Consider the following 19846-nt stretch of genomic DNA (forward strand, 5'->3'; position numbering starts at 1 on the left):
ATTTTATCTCTTGGACTCTGGCTTCATTAAATATTTATGCCCACTGTAAAAAAACTCTCAGCACTAAGTCTACGGGTAGAATTATAATACAAGTCTAAGTTCAATACAATTAAACATTTAAAACATACCTGAGGTAATAAAATTAAACATTTACTTTTAAATTCCATGACGTGAAAAGTGCACTCATAAATTCTGTTCTTTAGAATAATATATGTGTTATACAGCTCTACCATATGGGTTCACTATATAATAAAAATCCAAATGATCCTTTCCCACTCCAAGTCAATAGAAAAAGTCACTAATCTCTCCCAGAGCAGCATCACACCCACAGCTGCTTTTGTGGTGTGTAGTGAAATCTAGTATCATGTCTACAAAAGAATTACATTCCAGTTAAAATTCAGGCAATTTTACTAGTATACATTTCGATGAAAATTTCTTTCTGATTTCAATTTCCATGATCAAATAAACCAAATTCTCATATAATTTGTATAAAGTAATTTTTTACAACAAAACATCTATGCTAAACTCAAAGAAACAGCAATCATTTTAATTCATACTTATGAACCTCTTTTTCCCAATTTCTTACCGAACTAATAGGGGATGTCTCCCTGCTGTGCCACGTGGCAGGATCCAGCCAGTAATAATCCAAGTCACCTGGAAGAATATGAATAGAAAGAAATGTGTAATCTCTCAAACAGAGAAAGATGTATGAATGATTACTTTTGCATGCATGAATTTTAATACACAATAGTTTGATGAAGCAAATACAAAACCTGTGTTATGATTCAAATTTGAAAACAATATAGCCTAATAATATAAAACCAAATCCACGCGATAATCCATTTATTTGGACCTCTGCTTTTTCATGAATTGCACCTCAGAGTCGATTGTGCACTCCAGCTGTTTTTGACTTTGCCCAGTCATCTTCCAAGAATGGACACCAATGCATCGCATTCACAGCCCTCCTCCTCCCCCCTGTCTCCAGAACAAACACACAGGAGTACAGCTAATGATGACACGAGAGAGAATACTCCACAAAACAGGCACTTAGCTATAGTTAAGGACAGAACAGTCAACCACACTCGAGAATCTCCCAAGCAGTTGATCAATACTGTGACAACAGGTGCCGTACAGACAGAGAGGCACAGGAGCTGGTACAGGATAATACAACACTAAGCAAAACAGCCACACAAATAGAGCAAACAGTGCCAACAGCAGATATGAGGTTGCAATCTTTCATTTCGCTTGGGACAAACTTACATACTCTGTACATCAAGAATAAATCCATGAATTACAGCGGTCTGGAAGTCATGAGCCCATCGGGCCAAGGAGGGGAACTGTGAGTAGGGTTTGGGAGAAAAGGCAGCAGGGTGTAACACCAGAGAGAGTATATACGAATTCATGGAAAGCTAAGGAAACTACAGTTTGACTTAATATATTACAGCTGTAGAAGGCTGAGTTGGTAGCAAAAATCTACCAGCTTCACTGGCAGCTGTCTGTGATAGAGGACTGATGTAACTGTGCACTCCAAGACGGAAAGGGACAAGGCAGGAATTGGCAAGAGGAAGAATATCAGGCAGTGCAATGCAGAGCGCAATTTTCTTTACAAAGAGGAAGGGTGCAGGTGGTATTGGGAAGGACATAGGAGAATGATGCAGGCTAGAATAGATCCAACAGAAGGATAAATCTGAAACTGATACAGCACGAACAAGTCTGAAGTATTTCTGTGCTAGCACTAGTTTTAAACACAATATACCCGTGAGCTCTGAACCTTGGTGTTATTTCATCCGTTCGGGCACTGCCACAGTGTATTAACAAAAACGCAATAGTGTCATTAGAAATGAGAACGACAACTCTTTGTAATGCTCTCTTGCAATAACAGTAGTATATAAAAGCTGGATGTGAAATAACCAAGAGGTATTTTTTAATTTTATCTGAGAAAAAGTAGATCATTCTGCCATTTAGCTTACAATCCCTTTAAACATACAAACAAAGAAAATCCCCACCAAACAAAAATCTGAACTATCACTTCAGAGGTTAGTTTTAGACCCTGAAGGAAATACAGTCACTTCTCACTGAGGTTTATATCCAGACCTGCACTCCAGGCATTTTTCACTCTCACTTAGGCAGAGAACCTTGGTCACTTGAAATATGTTAGTGGAAGAGTTTAATAATACTGCTTTTTGAATTCGTAAGTGATTTTTTTTCCCAGGTCTTTAAAGTATTATGTCCCAGAGTTCGTTTTTGTTATGGAACAACTCTTCACATGCTTTCCTAACAACATTCCTACAAACTCTTTACCGATCATTTAAAAGCCACCAGGTAAAAAACCTACTTTATCATTAAAGTCAGATACTTATTGCCGATACCCTCTGCACTGGGCTTTTATTGGATGCTTGTGTTCTAGAATAGATAACTACCCTTAGATAAAAGCCCAAACAAAGCATGCTTCTAGCAAGGAAAAAAATATACAATTACATGAAGAGTTTATTATTTTTGACTCTTTTTCTACAAATATTTGGATGCTGATTATGAAACACTAGTTGTGTAGATTATAAAATCTTTAATAGCTTGCCATCTACCTGATCATATGCACTAGCCTATTTTTAAACAGATTATTATTATCATATGCATAACCACACAAGGCAGTTTACGGTTGCATTAGCTACTGGAGTTCTGCAATTTTGGAGAGCTTAACTTCACATTAAAGATCTTTCAGTTTTATTTTTAGCATCATTCCTTGCACCTTTATAGACTTCAAAATTGCAACAAGAGCAACAAATTCAATGAACCAGACTGCCACCCCAAGTGCTGGCAGTAAGCTGGGACCTGTGGCACAGAGCTCTCCAATTTTCAGTGATGGACTCAACGGTAACACCAAAAAGCAACTCTCTCCTGTGTGAGCTGGCCTGCCACCAGCAAAACACAACACACTTTGCCTCCATGTTTCACAGCTATTTGCTCAGCAACAGAGAAACGTTCAGGCAGGAATAAATGTCAGCTCCCGCATGCAGAGGTGTGTGTCCAAGCGCTCAACGACATTTCTGCTCTTGTCCCCATTGCTCCCTGCTCTCCTTTCTTCCTTCCCCAGCTTTAGCTTCTGGGTCCAAGTTTCCTTGCTCCTCTTCCTCCTGGTTACTGCATACCCGTGACCACCTGATTCATGCATCTAGCATCCTTCCCCACCAAGTTCCTGCTGTAGCAAGATCCTCTCATATGTTTTCTGCCTTGATTCTTACCTGTTAATGTTCCCTCCTCACCCACTACCTACTCTTTGCTGCCTTTCTTCCCTGTCCGTTTTGTTGCCATTGTCCACCTTCTGTCTCCTGCTTCTGGCTTTGGTGTCCTCTCTTCAGGTTGAGTATTTTAATCCCTCCTTCCCCTCATGCCCCTTGATACTAAGCTACATCCTCACAACCCCGTCCTCCCCACACATAAACCTTTAGCTTTCTGTCCCCTTCACCCTTCCTGTCTGTTCTGCACTTTGGTAAATTCCAAGCCACCATCTACGTCCACCCCAGCCAGCCACGGCCATGGTCCTTTTGTTCTCTGCTCTCAGAAGCTGAGAGCACAAACTGCACTGCCACTGCTGATGTACTGAGCTGGAGCAGAGATGATACACCAGGAATGCATAAAGGTAGCTTTCAAACAAAAATTCTCGACTGAAAGTGATAGATCTACAATTTGGTGAATATTTTAAAAGCTGCAAAAATGCATGAATTGGGGAGAAAAAAGAAAAGAGTCTACATTCTTCAAAAATGACTGAATTTTTAAATTCCTATTAAAATTAAGTATGAAATAGACCACTGGCATGAAAACTTTTTGTTGAATCTACAACTGCAAAAAGGGTTTTACAATGGAAAGTGCAAGTTATTCCACATTCATAAACACTCATAGAACAGAACACACAAATTAAAACAGAAAGGAACAAAATCCCCAAATGAGCTGAAAATATATTTTATGCTAGCAACACTGACACAAGGGTCTTGATATCTGCAGTTAAGTACTCTGTTACAGCTAGACCTTTAAAAATAATTTCTCCTTGATCATCCTATGTCATTGCTGCTTCTTTACTTAATACCTATTTATGCCGTTCTTGCACTGCCATACCCTAGAACTATTTGTTTAATTACACAAAATAATTTCACTGAACTAGTATTTTAGAGATACAGAAATAGGTAAATAACATGCAAAAACTTACAGTCTAAGAGCATAGTTTCAGAATTTCAGATTTTCTCAAAAAAAACCCCACCAAAACTCAAAACAAAAAAACCTATACACAGAGTACTCTCTCCACTGGTAAAAGTCACTAAAAAGAACTAGTAAATTAAGACAAATTTAAGACATTATGGAGAGGAAAAAACAACTTTTCTAAGGAGTAAATAATTGATTTACAGGCTTAAACTGCTTTTAAACACTTTTTAAACAATGCTTTAAATCTAAAAATATGAAAAATGTAAAAATAATAAGCCCCTATGAAAATATACATACACGTACCATTATTTTTGTACATTACTGATATATTTCTAAAACTTAAAAACTGTATTTCAACTTAAAGCATACCATTAAAAATGCATTTGCAGTTATAATGCATGATTTACTTAAGACCAATGGACTGAAATAAGTATATATTTTTAAAACTTTTTTTCCTGAGGGAATAATTCGAAAGTTGTATCCTGCCAGCAATGAAATATTTTTCCTATTAACATGCTGCTGCTAGATTACTTTACTCTTGGACACAGATGGATATAATCATAAATCTACTTTACAAGACACAAATGTGTTGAGTTTTTTTCTGTGAGAAGTCTTTTGCAGTCTCCGATCCAATTTCAAGATGGGGAGTAAAACTTTAATAAATCGCCGTTGTTTTTATATCCGCAACATGCATTCCTTCAAAATAAAGGGAAAGCAAGATTCACACCACCAAAAAAGCATTTTCTCTAAAATACTTCATCTTCTGCAGCACTACCCATACCAAAAGCTAATGCTGGGATACTGCGATTTTGAGTGAAATCCTGCAAAGCTGCGAAGTCCTGGAAATGACAGCCTTGTCTCTCTTGCAAAGCCGAAACAAGCACAAAAGATGAGAAAGTCCGTTATTGTGTATGACCAGTTATGCCGATTTCCAAAGAGTCTTGAATACTGGAGATAAAATACCCCAAGATGTTTTCCCAAATCCATCCAGACTGTATTCAGAGACTACCGATATATTCAGCAAAGAATGTGCTCTGGTGTTTCGCTCAAATCCAGATGTGCTAGATTTGCAGCAGTTACTTAAGACAAGAAGCAGACAGTCTCATGATAAGAGTCAGTCAGCCCATGTTAGGCACTTAATTGAGCCTAACATGTAGCTGCTAATTAATAAAGCAGTTCTATCACGTAACTAGGAAACTTAGACAATTATTTTCAGAGGCTGCATCTAAAATTAAGGTGCAAACTGGCTTCCTATATAGTCAGACTAGATCTCTCTAATTCTCACATGCAACAGCCATTTAAGTATTTACCTTTGTTAATTTTTAGGGCCAAATATAGCCTGCATTAAACAAACAATAAAGCTTATCAAAGACCTGGAACATCCTCTGTTACGTCTTCCACAGATCCCATAGAACTGGATCAGTATCTCATGGAAATGATCAATTGTTGCCCAAGGTAAAAATCAATAGAAGCCACGCCTCAACCTACAGAAAGTTACAACAAATGTAAAGAAACTCCATGCATCAACTTGATTGCCTTCCTCCTTCACAGCCTGAGTATTCATGAGTTAGAAGACCACTCTACATGCTATTGGTAAATGTCTTCAGCACACTGTTATTGCCATCAAAAACATCTGGCTGCGGTCACAGACGTGATAGGTCATATTGTTAAGCAAGAAAGTACTTCTATGCCCAAGAAAAAAAAAAGATGCCAACCATTTTATCATGTCAGATAAACAATTTATGTTTAAATCATTATAGTCAAGTTGCTAACTAACCACATAAAGAAAAAACACGAGTACCCTGGCTTGACAGACAGCCCTCGCATCTAAGTGGCAAGCAGAGAATTCAAAAGCTACCTATTGCTTATTTATACAGAAAGCTTCACAAAAATGCTCGTTATCTCCTTGCTCTCAAACCAACCCACTTCAGATGCCTACAGTTAAGAATTTAAATCCTTGCAGAACAAGGTCTGTGTTTTACCATTTATGCAGTTCACGGACAGGCTGGCTCATGCAGTATGTGGGAAGAATGCACCACATGACTGTGAAGTTTAGCTTTTATTTTGTACAGAAAATATATAATTGCATTGGATTTGAGTTCCCTGCTGGCACCTGTCCTAAACACTGAATGCTAACATACTGTAAGAGTCCAAAGTTCAAATAAAGACTAGTACTCCATACAAATGACAATTTACATATATATAATAATACTTGTATGTGGAGTACAGACCTGGCACACATGCCTGTGACCCCTATAGCTCCCAAAGCTAGAGCCAGCCTCTCAGATTGTTCCCTCAATTCAATATTTATTTAGGCATTTTAACATAATTATGAGATATAAGATTGCTTTTCTACATCTTAATTAAATTTCTGAGTAGCAGAAAATCATTGAAAAAGGGTCTCTGGGGCTCTACCAAGCACTAGGCTTTCAGATATAGATAACTGACAACCTGGACTTATCCAGCACACACTGAAAATAAATGTTCATTCTTTACTTTTGTGTTTAGAAGATAAGGACACTTCATACTCTTTCTCACAAAAAATGAACACTTCAGCATTTTGTTTTGAAACAAACCCCTTAGTTTAAAAATCTTTCTTAAAGCAGTAGTTACATTGTGAGCACAGCGCAGGTTGCAATGCTAATTGGTATTTGCAAACCAGAAATCCAGAAGTAATTAGACAAGGAAGCAGTGAACTCATGAAATACTATTTTAATTGTTAAGGACACTAATACTAAACTGAAACTAGTGAAAAGAAAATCCACTTGACTTCTCCCTGAGTTAGTATTGAATAGTTGTTTCTTTACAAGAGTTTGCGAATTCACCATTATTTTTGATTTTGCAAAGGAATGATTTGTCAGTGGCTGATTACTAAGAATTCTTTCAATATATTCTTTTTATCTGGGTGCAAGGTGAATTTTCTGTGGACCGTTTAAAATATAACATGAGCTTCTTATCAAGATATTTACTTAGCAAAGACTTTTTTATTTTATGGATTGTGATTTTTTTTTTAATGAGGAGTACAGTTTACACATACACTCTTTTATAAGAAAGTATTGCACTTGTGGTCATTGATGGCTCAAGAAGGTTTCTCAAAAGGTAGACTTGCAAAAGACCTTCACCTTCCAACACAAAAACAACTGGGCCCATTTGTCTGTTCACAAGGTGGACTTCCAACCTGAATTATCTCAGTGTTGTTAGAAGGCTTTATAAATTACTGAAAGCAAAGATTACTAATCTTGCCAATGGAAGCTTGAAGCCAAAAATCACAACCTATCCTGTCAAGTAACAAACTGAGGATTTGTGAATGTTTCTAAAACTTTTAATACGGACACAGGGAATGTAACAAGGAAGCTGTTCTAAGTTTCCTGAATCTCTAGGGAGTCTGCTCATGAGACTCCTTGAGCCAGCATTATTTAGTTCCTTCACTCAAACACTGAGAGTGTTGAAGAGTTCATCAACCCTTTCCAGCTAGATGCTTATTTTTATCTCAGAGACTGTCTAAAATGTTATTCTGAGGATGTGTAAGTCTTATTGTAAGCATGTGAGTCCAAGAATATATATGATCCACAAAGCGATGGCTCTTAGAAGCATGTTCTGTAAGGTCTTCAGAAAGTGTGTTTCAAGTGTTAAAGAACCTGGAGAGAATTCTAGATATAAAATACTAAGTAAGATGCATGAACTTCCATTACTTTGAAAAGTTCCTTTAAAAGCTTTATTAAAAATATTTTGTTGAGGATATCAGAAAAAGTTGTTAGCACTACCAAGAACTTCAAATCAGCAGGCAAACATTTTACTTGATTTTTGATACTGTGGTATCTAAAGATTTAAGAAAAAATTTGTTGTCTCAGAGCTAGCTCTGAGTGCTGATTTTGCTGACTTTGATTACTCTCTTAAATGGAAGCTAATTCTGTAGATGGATGGATGGAGATCTCCTTTTTGAAATTTAGAGCTTCTTGGAATAAATTTATTATTGTTATTTAATTCCAATTCAATATTGACACTAAGTTGTTTTAAAACAGTTTCATTTGAGTTCCTGTGGTGTGTAATTAATACTATTTTAGCTTTGGCATGATCTCTTGATAATATTTTTGTTCAGTGTACGATGAATTTTGCAAAATGTATAGCAAGTTATCTCAAAAAAGTCACATGAGCTCATAGTTTTGGAGACATGGACACATAGCTTCCCTGTACACTAAAAGTCTGACCAGCTCTTAATAACTTTTCTGCTGTTCTGAAGGAATTCCCAGCACTTCAAGTATGCCATGCTATTCTCCAGCCTAACACAATTTTTCTTTCCTGTGGGTTTTTTTTTTTTTTTGGTTTGGTTTAATTGCCTTTTATGGAGAGGTGGGAGAAGGTATTTTAAAAAGCCCACGTAGACAAAATAGCTTTCAGCTGCTGTGTGTGTTGTTTTTTGTTTGTTTGTTTGTTTGTTTGTTTTTCCCCTGTGGACATTTAAACCAATTGAGTAGGTGTTAAGTGCAAAAGAAGGTAATATTTTCATTTTGGTCTCTTCTGGTGTTTTTTCCCTGACAATTCTAAAAAAGATTCAGTTGAATATTTTTTATCTTAGTATTTGTTAAAGACTGATTTATGAACAAATTACGATTCAAAATCAAAACTCAAAATAAATTCTCCTCAAACCCCAGGGTGTTTCTACGCTGCCAGTAGACAGGAATTTTAACAAGGACAAGCATACCAGAAGAAAATGTAAGGCTGTTAAACAGCAGGCCATGCCTTAGAAGTCCGACAGATACAATGCCCAGTGAGGTATCAGTGCCCTGGCAGCACCCGCTGCAAATAAGGTGACCAAAATGGGCTATGCCCAGAGGAGCTTATTTGAACATACATTTTCGCCTACCGTGGGGAAAGAAGAAAGGCATTTCTGCTCAGATATAGAAGGTAATACACGGTGTTTATAAACATGCTGACAGAAACAACAGCAACTGGGAGGAAGGTTTCTCGTTATCCACAGGACCACAGGAATGGGAAGGGAGAGAGACAGTGAGCCTTTCTGTTGATTGTCCAACATACACACATAGAGTTAATCATTCAGACCTGCACAAGTCACTTGAGAAACAACAAGATTATATTTCATAATCAAAGTTATTATTTCGTTTTCATGAAAACTGGGGGAGATAATTAATCTGAAATATTATGATTAAAAGGAAAGTCTGAAGAGGAAAAAAAACCTCTTGGTTGTCCTGAGTTTCAGGACTGTAGAAGGAAATACAGCAGATGAAATACTCTGGATCATGATTAAAGAGAAAAGCACTTCAGCAGTACCATGATGGGGACCTACGCCAGAGCACCAAATTAGGAAGATGAGCCTGGTGAGTTTGGGGTTTTTGTAAGCATTCATCAGAATCCTCCATTATGCTGCATTTGAAGATAATGAGAGGTTTTAAAGGCTTTCGTTTCTCCAGTTCAGAGGGGAATAGAGCAGGAAGAATCCTTGGAGCGCACAGTGGGAGATTACTGACACTAGAAAAGCAACTGGCAAAGGACCTTTGGAGCTTTGCTTCCCACCAGTAGAAAGGAAATAGTTAAGAATGTGAAAGTGAATAAACTTTGTGATCTTTGAAAAGGGACGGAAGCTGAGCAGAAGAAAAATCCAAAACCTTTATATAAAAACAAAACCAAAACCAAACAAAACCAAAAAAAAAAAAACCAAAACAAAACCTTAAAAAACCCCAACCTTAGAGAAAATAAGGAAGCAGCCACAACAGCAAAAGGAGTCCAGCAATCATGGCAGCATTTGAAGAAATAATATCAACACCAGAAGCACAACCAGCTAAGCCATAAATGTTTCGTTTTCTAGGTGAACAATCAATGGAAAGTTGCCTATGAGTGAGTAACTTACAGTGACAGAGTACCAGGAAGCACACAAGACAAAATTAGAAACATATAAAATTTAATGCAAACAGCAAAGTATGCAAAAGCAATTGAGATCATTCTGCAAATATTTAGTCCCTAGTACTTAGTATCTTGTACCAAGTACTTGCCATTCTAGAATACTATGGAAAGAGTCTGCTACCATTTGGCTCTATCAGCAAATCATACCAAGGCAGCTAAGTTTTCTTTTAAAAAATAAGTTCTCCTAAAAATAAACTCGAGTAAAACTCATAGCAACAAGGTAACAATGTCTGTTAATAATAAAAATTAGATGTTATGCCAAAGCAGGAAGAGGTCAGACTGTCTAGACTGTATATTATTCACTAGGCTAATTCACTTCATCCTGGAGTACTTATAGACTTGTCTGAAGCTATCTCATTGCCAGGAAGAATTATTTCTTGAGAATTAGTGGAGTACAGATGAAGTTCCACAAAACTGGGCAAGGGCAAACACAGCACATATTTTTAAAGGAGAGGGGAGGAGAAGAGGGGCTAGAAATTATAGATCAGTCATCTTAGTATCAATTCCTGAAAAAATGCTAAAACAAAACAAATCACCTTCAAGATAGTAAGAAGAGAAGAGATGAGACCTAAAAATCGAAGTGTCAGTAATAAATTAAGCCAATTTCATTGCCTACCACTACAGTATGATAGGTAACAAACAGCAGATGTCACATATCTTCAGTTGAGCAGGAGTTTTGTTTATGAGCATGCCATGTTAGAGTCACACCAGAAAAAGTGTCTAAATAAAACTAGTATAAGCTGAAAAGGTATTTGGAAAAGCATATTCTAAACAGCTAAAATTGGTAACAAAAAATCCCAGTTTTCATTAAGCAGGGTCTGTCACATTTCTCTGGGATATGGTAGTAGTCAACATTACCGTTCTAGATAATAAAACAGAAACATATTAGATTTGTAGGTGACTTGACCCCAAGGAGAAAGGAATGGCCAGTTACAGGAGACCAGGACTGGACTTCAAAGCTATCCTGACAAACTGGAAAAAGTAACTGGAAAAAAGAGGACTTGGTTCAGAGTCGACAAGGAAATGGCTTCACACTCAGACCAGGATAAACAAGTGTAGAAACAGGGAAAGGAAGTCAACCAGTTAAGGACTAGCAGTGCACGAGAAGATGAGATAGATACACTCTATCACAGTGGTAATAGGAGCATACAAGCGTGGCTGCTGTCTGAAAAGCATTGCCCTTGCACTTGAGGCGTTAGCAGGGTTGGGCAGAGGCCAGGCTCAGCTATCCTTGCCTACTACTTACCACCAAATACCTCCATAGGTCAAACTGGTGGAGAACTTAAGGTTTTGTTGTTGTTGTTTCTTGATTTTGCTTTACTCTGCATCATGTTTTGTCTTCTGGGCACCTTTCCATCTAACCAACACCCTGACATGACAGTGACCTTGGTGACAGCTCAGTCTCTCAGGTTCTCTCCTTGCAGCACACAGTTAAATTTTCAGAGTGGAATATTTAGCTTAACTGAAGTGTAGTTATGGGAGACAGATGACTTGAATTCAATGGCCAGATGATCTGGTTTAATAGTCCTTTATAACTCTACAGTCTATTCCACAAAAAAGTCAAATGCTCTCAAGAGACCAAAACTGGATGACAGAATGTGAGGCTAGTGTCATTTTAAAATATCTTTGAGTTCTCCCAATTCCATGCTATTCCAAAGGCTGGAGACGTGCTGCTGTATGCCATTGCCCACAGCACAGCCCTGAATCTCTGCAAAGCAGGGTGTCACAGCTCTGTACTTCTCAATCCCAGCCCTACTTCACCTTCTTCACCTACTTATGCCAAGATGTGCAAGAGGTCTTTGGAAGGCAGCTTACAGCTGTCTACCACAGTGGGTACCCCGAAGAAGAAATAGGTGTTTTACCTTCTTTATGTAGCTGTAAATAACATATTAAGTGTGAGAGAGAGTGCAAGGCTTTAATCTTAACCAAAGGTTTTCTCCAGTCTTATCCTTTAAACTCCATGCAGAGCTAAGGCTGATCGTTGTCTCTTCCCAGCCTTAGCAGCATCTTGTTTTCCTAATATTCCTGCTGCTGTTTCAGTTCCATCTCTGTTCTGATTGCTGCTCAACCTCATATTCTCCAATGCATCTCTCCAGATTCTGCCCTCAGTATACCCTTATTCTCCTCTAAACTCTGCTAAAACAAATGAATTTCACATATAGATTTCTTAATATATGTTAACTAACACAGATGTAATATTTGAGAGGATAAAACCTCTTTCATGACTCATTCTATCACACAATCTTTAGGATTAATCCTTCTTGTGAAAAATCTACTTTTTAAAAATTACTTTTACAGACAGTGTTATCAACCACTTAGATACAAGATTTTAAAGAAAGATCTTTGCTATTCTCAACACACTGCAAAATCCCCAAGGAACTTGCAATCGTCAATCCTTCCTCTCACTTTCCTCTGTGGTCGTTTAGTGATTTAGCTGAGGACCTCATTCCAAGTACAGATTCTGCTGTCCGCCCAAGGAGAGGGCTAGTGTCCTTCCCTGATTCAGAAAGTGCAATGCATCAGTATGATGATGCAGAGATAACATACAAAATAACCACAACTGTGCATTTATTATAACCCATATATTATTATTATAACCGTAACTGTATATTATGCTATAACAAACATGTTCTTATTCTATGTACGTGGGTTTGATGATTTTTTCCCCCAAAATAATATGCAAAAATAAAAGTAACAGAATCGTATCCCATTCTGAACTTGTTAAAGCTACTAACAATAGCACAACTCAGGGGATCAAGGACACATCGATTGTCTTCTGCTAAAGAGAAATAATACACAGGAATGATAAATTGTTTCCTGAAGTAAATCTTTAAATTCTTTATCCATGACATCTCCATAATGCAAAATAATCATAATGCAATCGGAATATTATTATTATTCCTTTTCAGAAACACATTTACATTTTGATGTGTGCTTTCAAAATACAGATTTTTGTTTAAAAATTCATGCCAGATAGCATCACTAATGTCAAATTATATTTGACACGAGCTTTCAAAGTATAAACATAACTGAAACACAGATTTACAAGCAAGATGGTTCCTTATTCCCTGCTTAAGCTAAATATTTGCTACAAATAATACTTTACATTCAGAGGACACAATGTCCTCACTCAAACTGTACTGTTAACGAAATCTGTTTATAGAAAGAGATATTTTTAAAAAATATAAAATATAAAAATATATCTAAAACCTCAGCACTGTATAGCCACTTGTTTACCTGTCCCTGAATGCAACGTATGGAGCAGAAACTGAAGAAACCCAGCAAACATAGCAGCATCAGCAAAAGAATGGTTAAAAAAGCACAACTGGCATCTAGTAGGTTGTTGAATTCCAGCCTGCAACTGTAGCAAAAACGTAACGCAAGCAAAAATCCACTTCAGTGTGAAGGAGATGATATAAAAGAAGTCCCTAAGGTCCTTGCGTCCTGATTCTAAGCCAAATTATTCTGCAGCGTCAAACATTCAACACCGGTGACACCAAACAGGGCTACAAGAGCTCTTGTCATCAAAACAAATCTCTGCAGTGTAGTGCAAGCATTGATTACTGCATTAGTTCATACACGCTTGCTGCAATGACAAGGAGTTGCAGTGTCTAGAATGAGTTAATGATTTTAGGAATCCAAAATTAATGCTCCTCAGGAAACAAGATGGGAAAAAAAAGCTCCTTCCTCTCCGGATAGAACAGGAAAGAAGTTTCTTAGTGCTTTAAAGCCAACAGTAGACACAAGCTCAGGTACCTAAGTAATCAATACCACTGCTGCAGTTATTATTTATATTCAGCAGTGGTGGGCTGAACAAGTTTTAACGAACTGCATAAATGAAGCAATCATGTAAAGCAAATGTGGCTGGTTTAAGTTATGTAAAACTTCCCAAGCTGTAGATTTACTTCTAGCACACTGAAAACACAATGGCCCTTGAAAAAATTTACCATTTTTTACAAATTAATGGGGTGATCTAATACTTCTCTTACATAATAGATGTGTGCATGGAAATGTGATTTTATATAAGAAAAACATATTCTAAATAAAAAAATGGAAATAACATTTTGTATTCCAAATAACGTATTCAAGATAAAAGAGAAAAGCAGAACCTGTATACCAGCATATTTGGGAAAGCCAGGTGATTAGAGAATTACAGCTAATAAAATTTGCAAAAGAATTCAATCTAATTTAATCATATCCAAACTGTATGAAAATAAAACTATTTCTTTGGCAGAGAGAGTCTTCCTCTGTAAAAATATGTTTCTCTGCAGCACACCTAGATACTGTAGGACTTCAGAAATACAAAAAACCTGCCTGTTTAGAAACCAAAATGTGAGAAAAAAAACCACGATGAACCAACCTATTTAAATTTCCATTCAAAGAGAAGCTTATAAGGGATAAAAGATAAATAATTAAGCTAATGAGAGCTTACAGTTCTTTCATCTTTAATAATATATAGACCTGTTAGTAATAATGAAAATACACTTTTAATCAAGTTTTTTCACTGTAATTCTGGATCACATGATCAAAACCAAGGTACTGTACGCTGCCTTTCACACACTATCTCACCTGTCAGTCAACAGCAAAAGCCATGGCTGACATCCCAGGTCACTGCCGAGTTTCAGTGTCCCCAGTAGCACAGTATTAGCAGAAAGACAACACAACTGTCTGCATATGCTTATTTCACTGACTTGTCCTTGTTAGGAGATGATTCTTTAGAGGAGGACAATGTGCAGGCTTCATATACTCCAAAAGACAATGATCATCTGGACATCTACTGACCAGGGAACATATACCAAGCTTTCTCCTAAAACTGGAGAACATTTCGTGCAAAAGGAACAAAAGACAGACTATGCCAACTGCCCAGCGCTTCCACAGCGCTTCCACTCTCTCACTGGCCCTTCTGCACTTCTCCTTGAAGGACCTCCTCCTGTTCTGCTAGGGCTGGCATCGAGGGCTTTGCTTCATTTTCAGAACATACCTCACCAGGATCCTGAATGCTCTCCTCCTCTTGCAGCACGTACTAAACAAGGAAGGGGATTTCGCCACAACCCAACTCAACATATGAAAAATATTTACTCCCTACAACCTCAGAACTTCCAGATGAGACTGCACTGTATAGGGCTTGTTTTCTGACGTTTTTCAAATGTTCCTGTCATTCCCATAGCATGCATGTGTTTGTGAAAAAACTAATGAGCTGTTCTCCCAAATGTATTTAGAAAGGTTGTTTGTGCCCCACGGTGTTGTTGAAGCTCTCGCTGTCTCCCATTTCCCTAAGTGCCAGATATGCGCAACCTGCTAGTAATTGTTCTAGATCTTAATCCATGTATGATACTCCTGCATTTATAAAACTTTCTAAGATCATTAGAAAAGAATGAGATTGAAAAACCTCACACAGTTGTCAAGTTTTAAGAGGTCAAATTCCAACCACTAAATGTACTATTTGGTTTTATGTCTGGGTGAAAATGCAGCTTTCCTCTAAACCAAAAGTTTTACAACAATTTTTTTGAAAGAAGAAAGCCAGAGGATGGTCCCAAGCTTAATTCAGTAGCACAGAAAGAGCAATTCAAGGAAAACAAGCTATGCTTTAAGTTGGAATTTAATATAGGAAATGAGAGAAACAACAGAAAAGATCCATGTTATGGTCTCCAGACCTCAAAGCCAAGTTACAAAGGAGAATAGATTCTAATACAATTGCAGGAGTCTTAGATACAATATTAGGTATTGTATGTGACATTTTGTACCATAGCCCTGCCTGATCCACTTCAAAAGGTCTGGCTATTGTGGGAGATTCATAGTGACTGGACATCAAACATCACACCTCTCTTCAAGGAGGGCAAGAAAAAGGACCTGGGAAACTACAGACTGGGAAGGCTAACCCGAGTCCCTGGGAAGGTTATGGAGCAAATCCTTCTGGAAGGCAGTCCTAAGCACACGAAGGCCAAGAAGGTGACTGGGAACAATCAGCATAGCTTTACCAAAGGCAAATCATCCCTGACCAATATGATTGCTAGATCTGCAGACATGGGCAGATGTTGTTTAACGTAACTGTAGCAAGGCTTTCAACCAAGTCTCCCACAATATCCTCGTAGCTGAATTGAAGAGATATGGATTGACTGGTGAACTACAAGGTGGGTGGAAAACTGGCATAACCACTGGACTCAAGTGATGGTCAAAGGACTGAACTTCAACTGGTGGTGAAATGTTAGGTATGTAAAAAAGTATCAGAACAAAGATTTATGGAGAGGAATCAAGGCTTTCCTTTGCTCAGCTAGCAGCACTCCAGACCACAAAATGCTCTCCTGGGATCACAGAAAACTTGGATGTAGCCTTTGGCTTTGCATCCAGAATTAAACTCAGTAGAGAAAACATACTTGCTTCTGATAGGCTTAAGCGCAGAGTTTGGCTGACACTGGGCTAATTAAAACACTTCTATTCTCTGTGCACTTGTGCAACATAAGTGTGTCTTCTCTTCAGTAAAGTACTGCCCAGGGAAGAGGACTGAGTATTTTTCAGATTCTTTGGCAAAATAGTTACAACTTTGCAAAGACAAGTGTTGACCATTTACCATTTACAAGAGAAAGACTTCTATATATAAATATACAAATACATATATCCACACATACAGAAGTGGTTTTCTTTTCAACAGATTGACATAGCTCGGCCTGTCATTTCTTATAACTACTGAGAAAAATCAGAGGTTAAGAACTGAGATAACTGTGATGAAAAAGACACATAGCTCCTAAAAGGAATGTCTGCCCTCAAATACCCATCAAACTCGTTAGAGCTCATCAATGTTCCTTTCTATTCAGGCATGAGCATATTCTGTTTATATTCTTGGCCAGCTTGCTAAAAACAAAAGCACCAAAGCAGAAATGATGTAGTCACATCAACAGAGGGACATGCTGGAGCTAATAAGTTTGGCCTTTTATTTAGCTTGAGCTAAATCAATGTCATGCTGTCGTTACTCCACAGCTTTTAGTTCAAACCTCGATCCAAGCCAATCAATTCAAGGTGGAACTGAAGTAACTTGGCATCTGTCGGAAAAACACAATGTAAACGCACACACCGGGAGCAGGCTATGGTGTGCTTCCCACTGGCACCCCAGACAAGTGGCTTTACTACATTGTTCATGAAGGTCCTTTAGGGGAGTTATGCAGAACATCACTCGCCATTTTGCAGCAGACTGGAAGACTGCTGGAAGACAGAAGAGCATTGCTGCATGACCAAATGATAGGAACCCCTTCAAGCACACAGGTAGGCAAGAGCCAGTAAAGCTCTGCTACCTATTGCTCCTGTATCCATCGTTTCCAAGTTCTATTGCCAGTTGCTTAGTACCGTGCTGCCACCAATATTGTGTTTCCCCATCCTCCACCCCTGATTGACTTAATTGTTCTTCACTCATCTGAGGAAGATGATAATGACAGTGAAATTGGAAACAGACAAGAAGAATGCTCACACTAGAAAATCTACATTGGGCCTTCAGTCCCACAGATGTAGTGGCTGAGATCTTTGCTATCTAACCCTCATGATCCAGTAATTTTGCAATGCGATCATCTTAGTTACTTCATCTGTTAAAAGAGACAGCATCTCCTCAGGTTGATCATTTTGATAATTGGACTTAACTGAGGAGGATCTACTGACATCCAAGACACAGAACATCACTGCTGCACTGTCAGATTTACAGATGACTTCTGGACTTCCTCTGATACCACAGGATGATGAACTGACCTCTGTATGAAAAGAGATGTTGTGGAGTATTTTTCTTTGTGACAAGGGCAGTACTTAACAAATTAACTTACAGTATCTATAAAAGATCTGCTGCGTAGCCTTTTTTAGAGCCAAAGGTGGTCTTAACCAAACCTTAATTCAAACAATTTCCTCAGCCATTCAATTGCTAACCAAAGCCAATCTTTCAGTGAAACGGTAACTGATATGCAGATGCTGACTTTTCAATTTACTGGCCAATACTATCAAAATATTCTTTTTGTTCTCAACTTTAACTATTATTTCTAGTTGTTGTGTTAATATCTCCATAGAGACATATTTCTCCCAACTCTCATGCCCTACAGCATGTGGATGTGGAAGACCCATATTCACTTCCCTGCCTGATGCAGGTTAAGCTGGGATGAAGTGGTGGTATGACAGCACTACCTTTGATAGCCATGCTCAAGTACAGGGCTTGAACTCACAGAACTAAACTGCTCGAATCAATTCAATGTTACTACCTGTAGGAAGAGACCACAGTCATCTAACCTGCACCTGAGTTTTCCTGCCAAAAGAGAAGCTAAGCAAAAAGTATCATCTGCAAACTTGGACAACAGCAAAAATAGGAGATTCGACCTACAGTGACAGTGTCATTACAGCTTCTTATTTAAGTCAGCCACATCACCTTACCAAAATTCCTTAAAACAATTCTTTTTTTTTTCCTTCCAAAACTTCCCCCCCCACTAAAATACATAAGACAATGCATGTCCTGAACTGATTCATGTACAGGCTGTGGTTGAAAGTTTATACAGCCAAGGGTGACAGACATCTACGTGTCACTAGTTCATTCTATTTCTCTAGTTCAGGATACCTTTGACAACTTAATTCACATTCCCTACTTTTCTTTTCCCTACCGCCTAAGTCTGCGTTTGTTTAAGCATTGCCAGAAAATTCATTCCTAATCCTTATAATAATTTTCTAGGTCAAAGTAAGATTAAGTCCACCATAGCACAGATAACTGATGTCTGACAACATGCCTTAAGTTAATATCACTATTTGTTGTCATAGCTTTTTTTTTTTTTAAAGGAAAAGGATGCTTATACATTAGAATTTTAAAGGAAACATTTGAAAAGAAGTCAGAATGTAAACGGTACATTTGCTTGTTTTAAAAAAAAATCTGCTCACTGGCAAAAATTAATATCTTCCCAAGTGTCTCCTTTCAGTGGCTTGAAGGAATAGTCATTCCTTAAGTCTTCCTTGGCAGTAAGATTTAAAACTGGGTAACAGGAACAGATTAATCAACTTTTTGTATAGCTCATTTCAGAGCGACTTGTCTGTGGAAAAGAGCCTGCAGCAGCACAACTGGATTTATTCTTAAGCGTTCAGTTCAATTCCCATTCCCAGGGGGCTGTTTTGCCCTCCCACAGGCAGTCTTTGCTTAAAGATGATGACAACTCCACTACTGGCAAATCCATAAGACCTGCCCCATGGGAGACAACTGAACCTACCTGGGTATGCTGACAAGGTTCACTGTGTTACATAAAAATTGGCAGAAAAAGCAAACACCAGAGAGTTTTGAGAATCTACATCTATTTAAATTCATATTTGTGAGTTGCTTTTGTGAGGTTCACTTTTTTCTGTAAATGCAAGTCACTTTTATACCATATTTCAAGTAAAATCTGAGCCTGTGCAGAATACTAAATTACCTGGCATCCCATGTATTTTGATGTAAACTTAAACCAATTTGCTGTGGTAGAGATCCAGAGCACGACAGGCAAGAACTGGCATTATACCTCTGAGTGACCCAGGACTTTGAGGAGTTGGACAAAACTGGCAGTTCACTAGCCCTCAGCTCATGGCACTGATTAGTATTCACTGCATGGGCAGAGGTTTTTGCTCATCTCACAATTCAGGTGAGACCTGCATGAATAAACTGCACACGGGTTAAAGCAAGTCAGCTGGGGAGCACGGCTTTGCACAGCATGAGCTCCCCACTCTGCAAAGCTATCTGTCACTCCTACCCAAA

The 19846-nt window shown here is 38.0% G+C and overlaps 1 protein-coding gene across 10 annotated transcripts in view; it reads right to left on the reverse strand.

Annotated features, from left to right (window-relative positions):
• Positions 1–19846, reverse strand: part of RIMS1 (regulating synaptic membrane exocytosis 1) — a gene marked incomplete at both ends in the record, with an annotated part of 339260 nt that overhangs the window by 153168 nt on the left and 166246 nt on the right. For 5 of the 10 annotated variants that reach the window (XM_082307779.1, XM_082307796.1, XM_082307777.1 and 2 more), the window contains 2 exons: positions 587–654; positions 13351–13402. In XM_082307779.1, the coding sequence (XP_082163905.1) occupies positions 587–654; positions 13351–13402 (120 nt within the window). Of the gene's footprint in view, positions 1–586; positions 655–13350; positions 13403–19846 lie in introns of those variants that run through there. The other 5 variants (XM_082307762.1, XM_082307784.1, XM_082307773.1 and 2 more) reach the window with 1 other exon arrangement.

This window comes from Platalea leucorodia (assembly GCF_965183815.1).
Source record: "Platalea leucorodia genome assembly, chromosome: 3".
Taxonomy (NCBI): Eukaryota; Metazoa; Chordata; class Aves; order Pelecaniformes; family Threskiornithidae; genus Platalea; species Platalea leucorodia.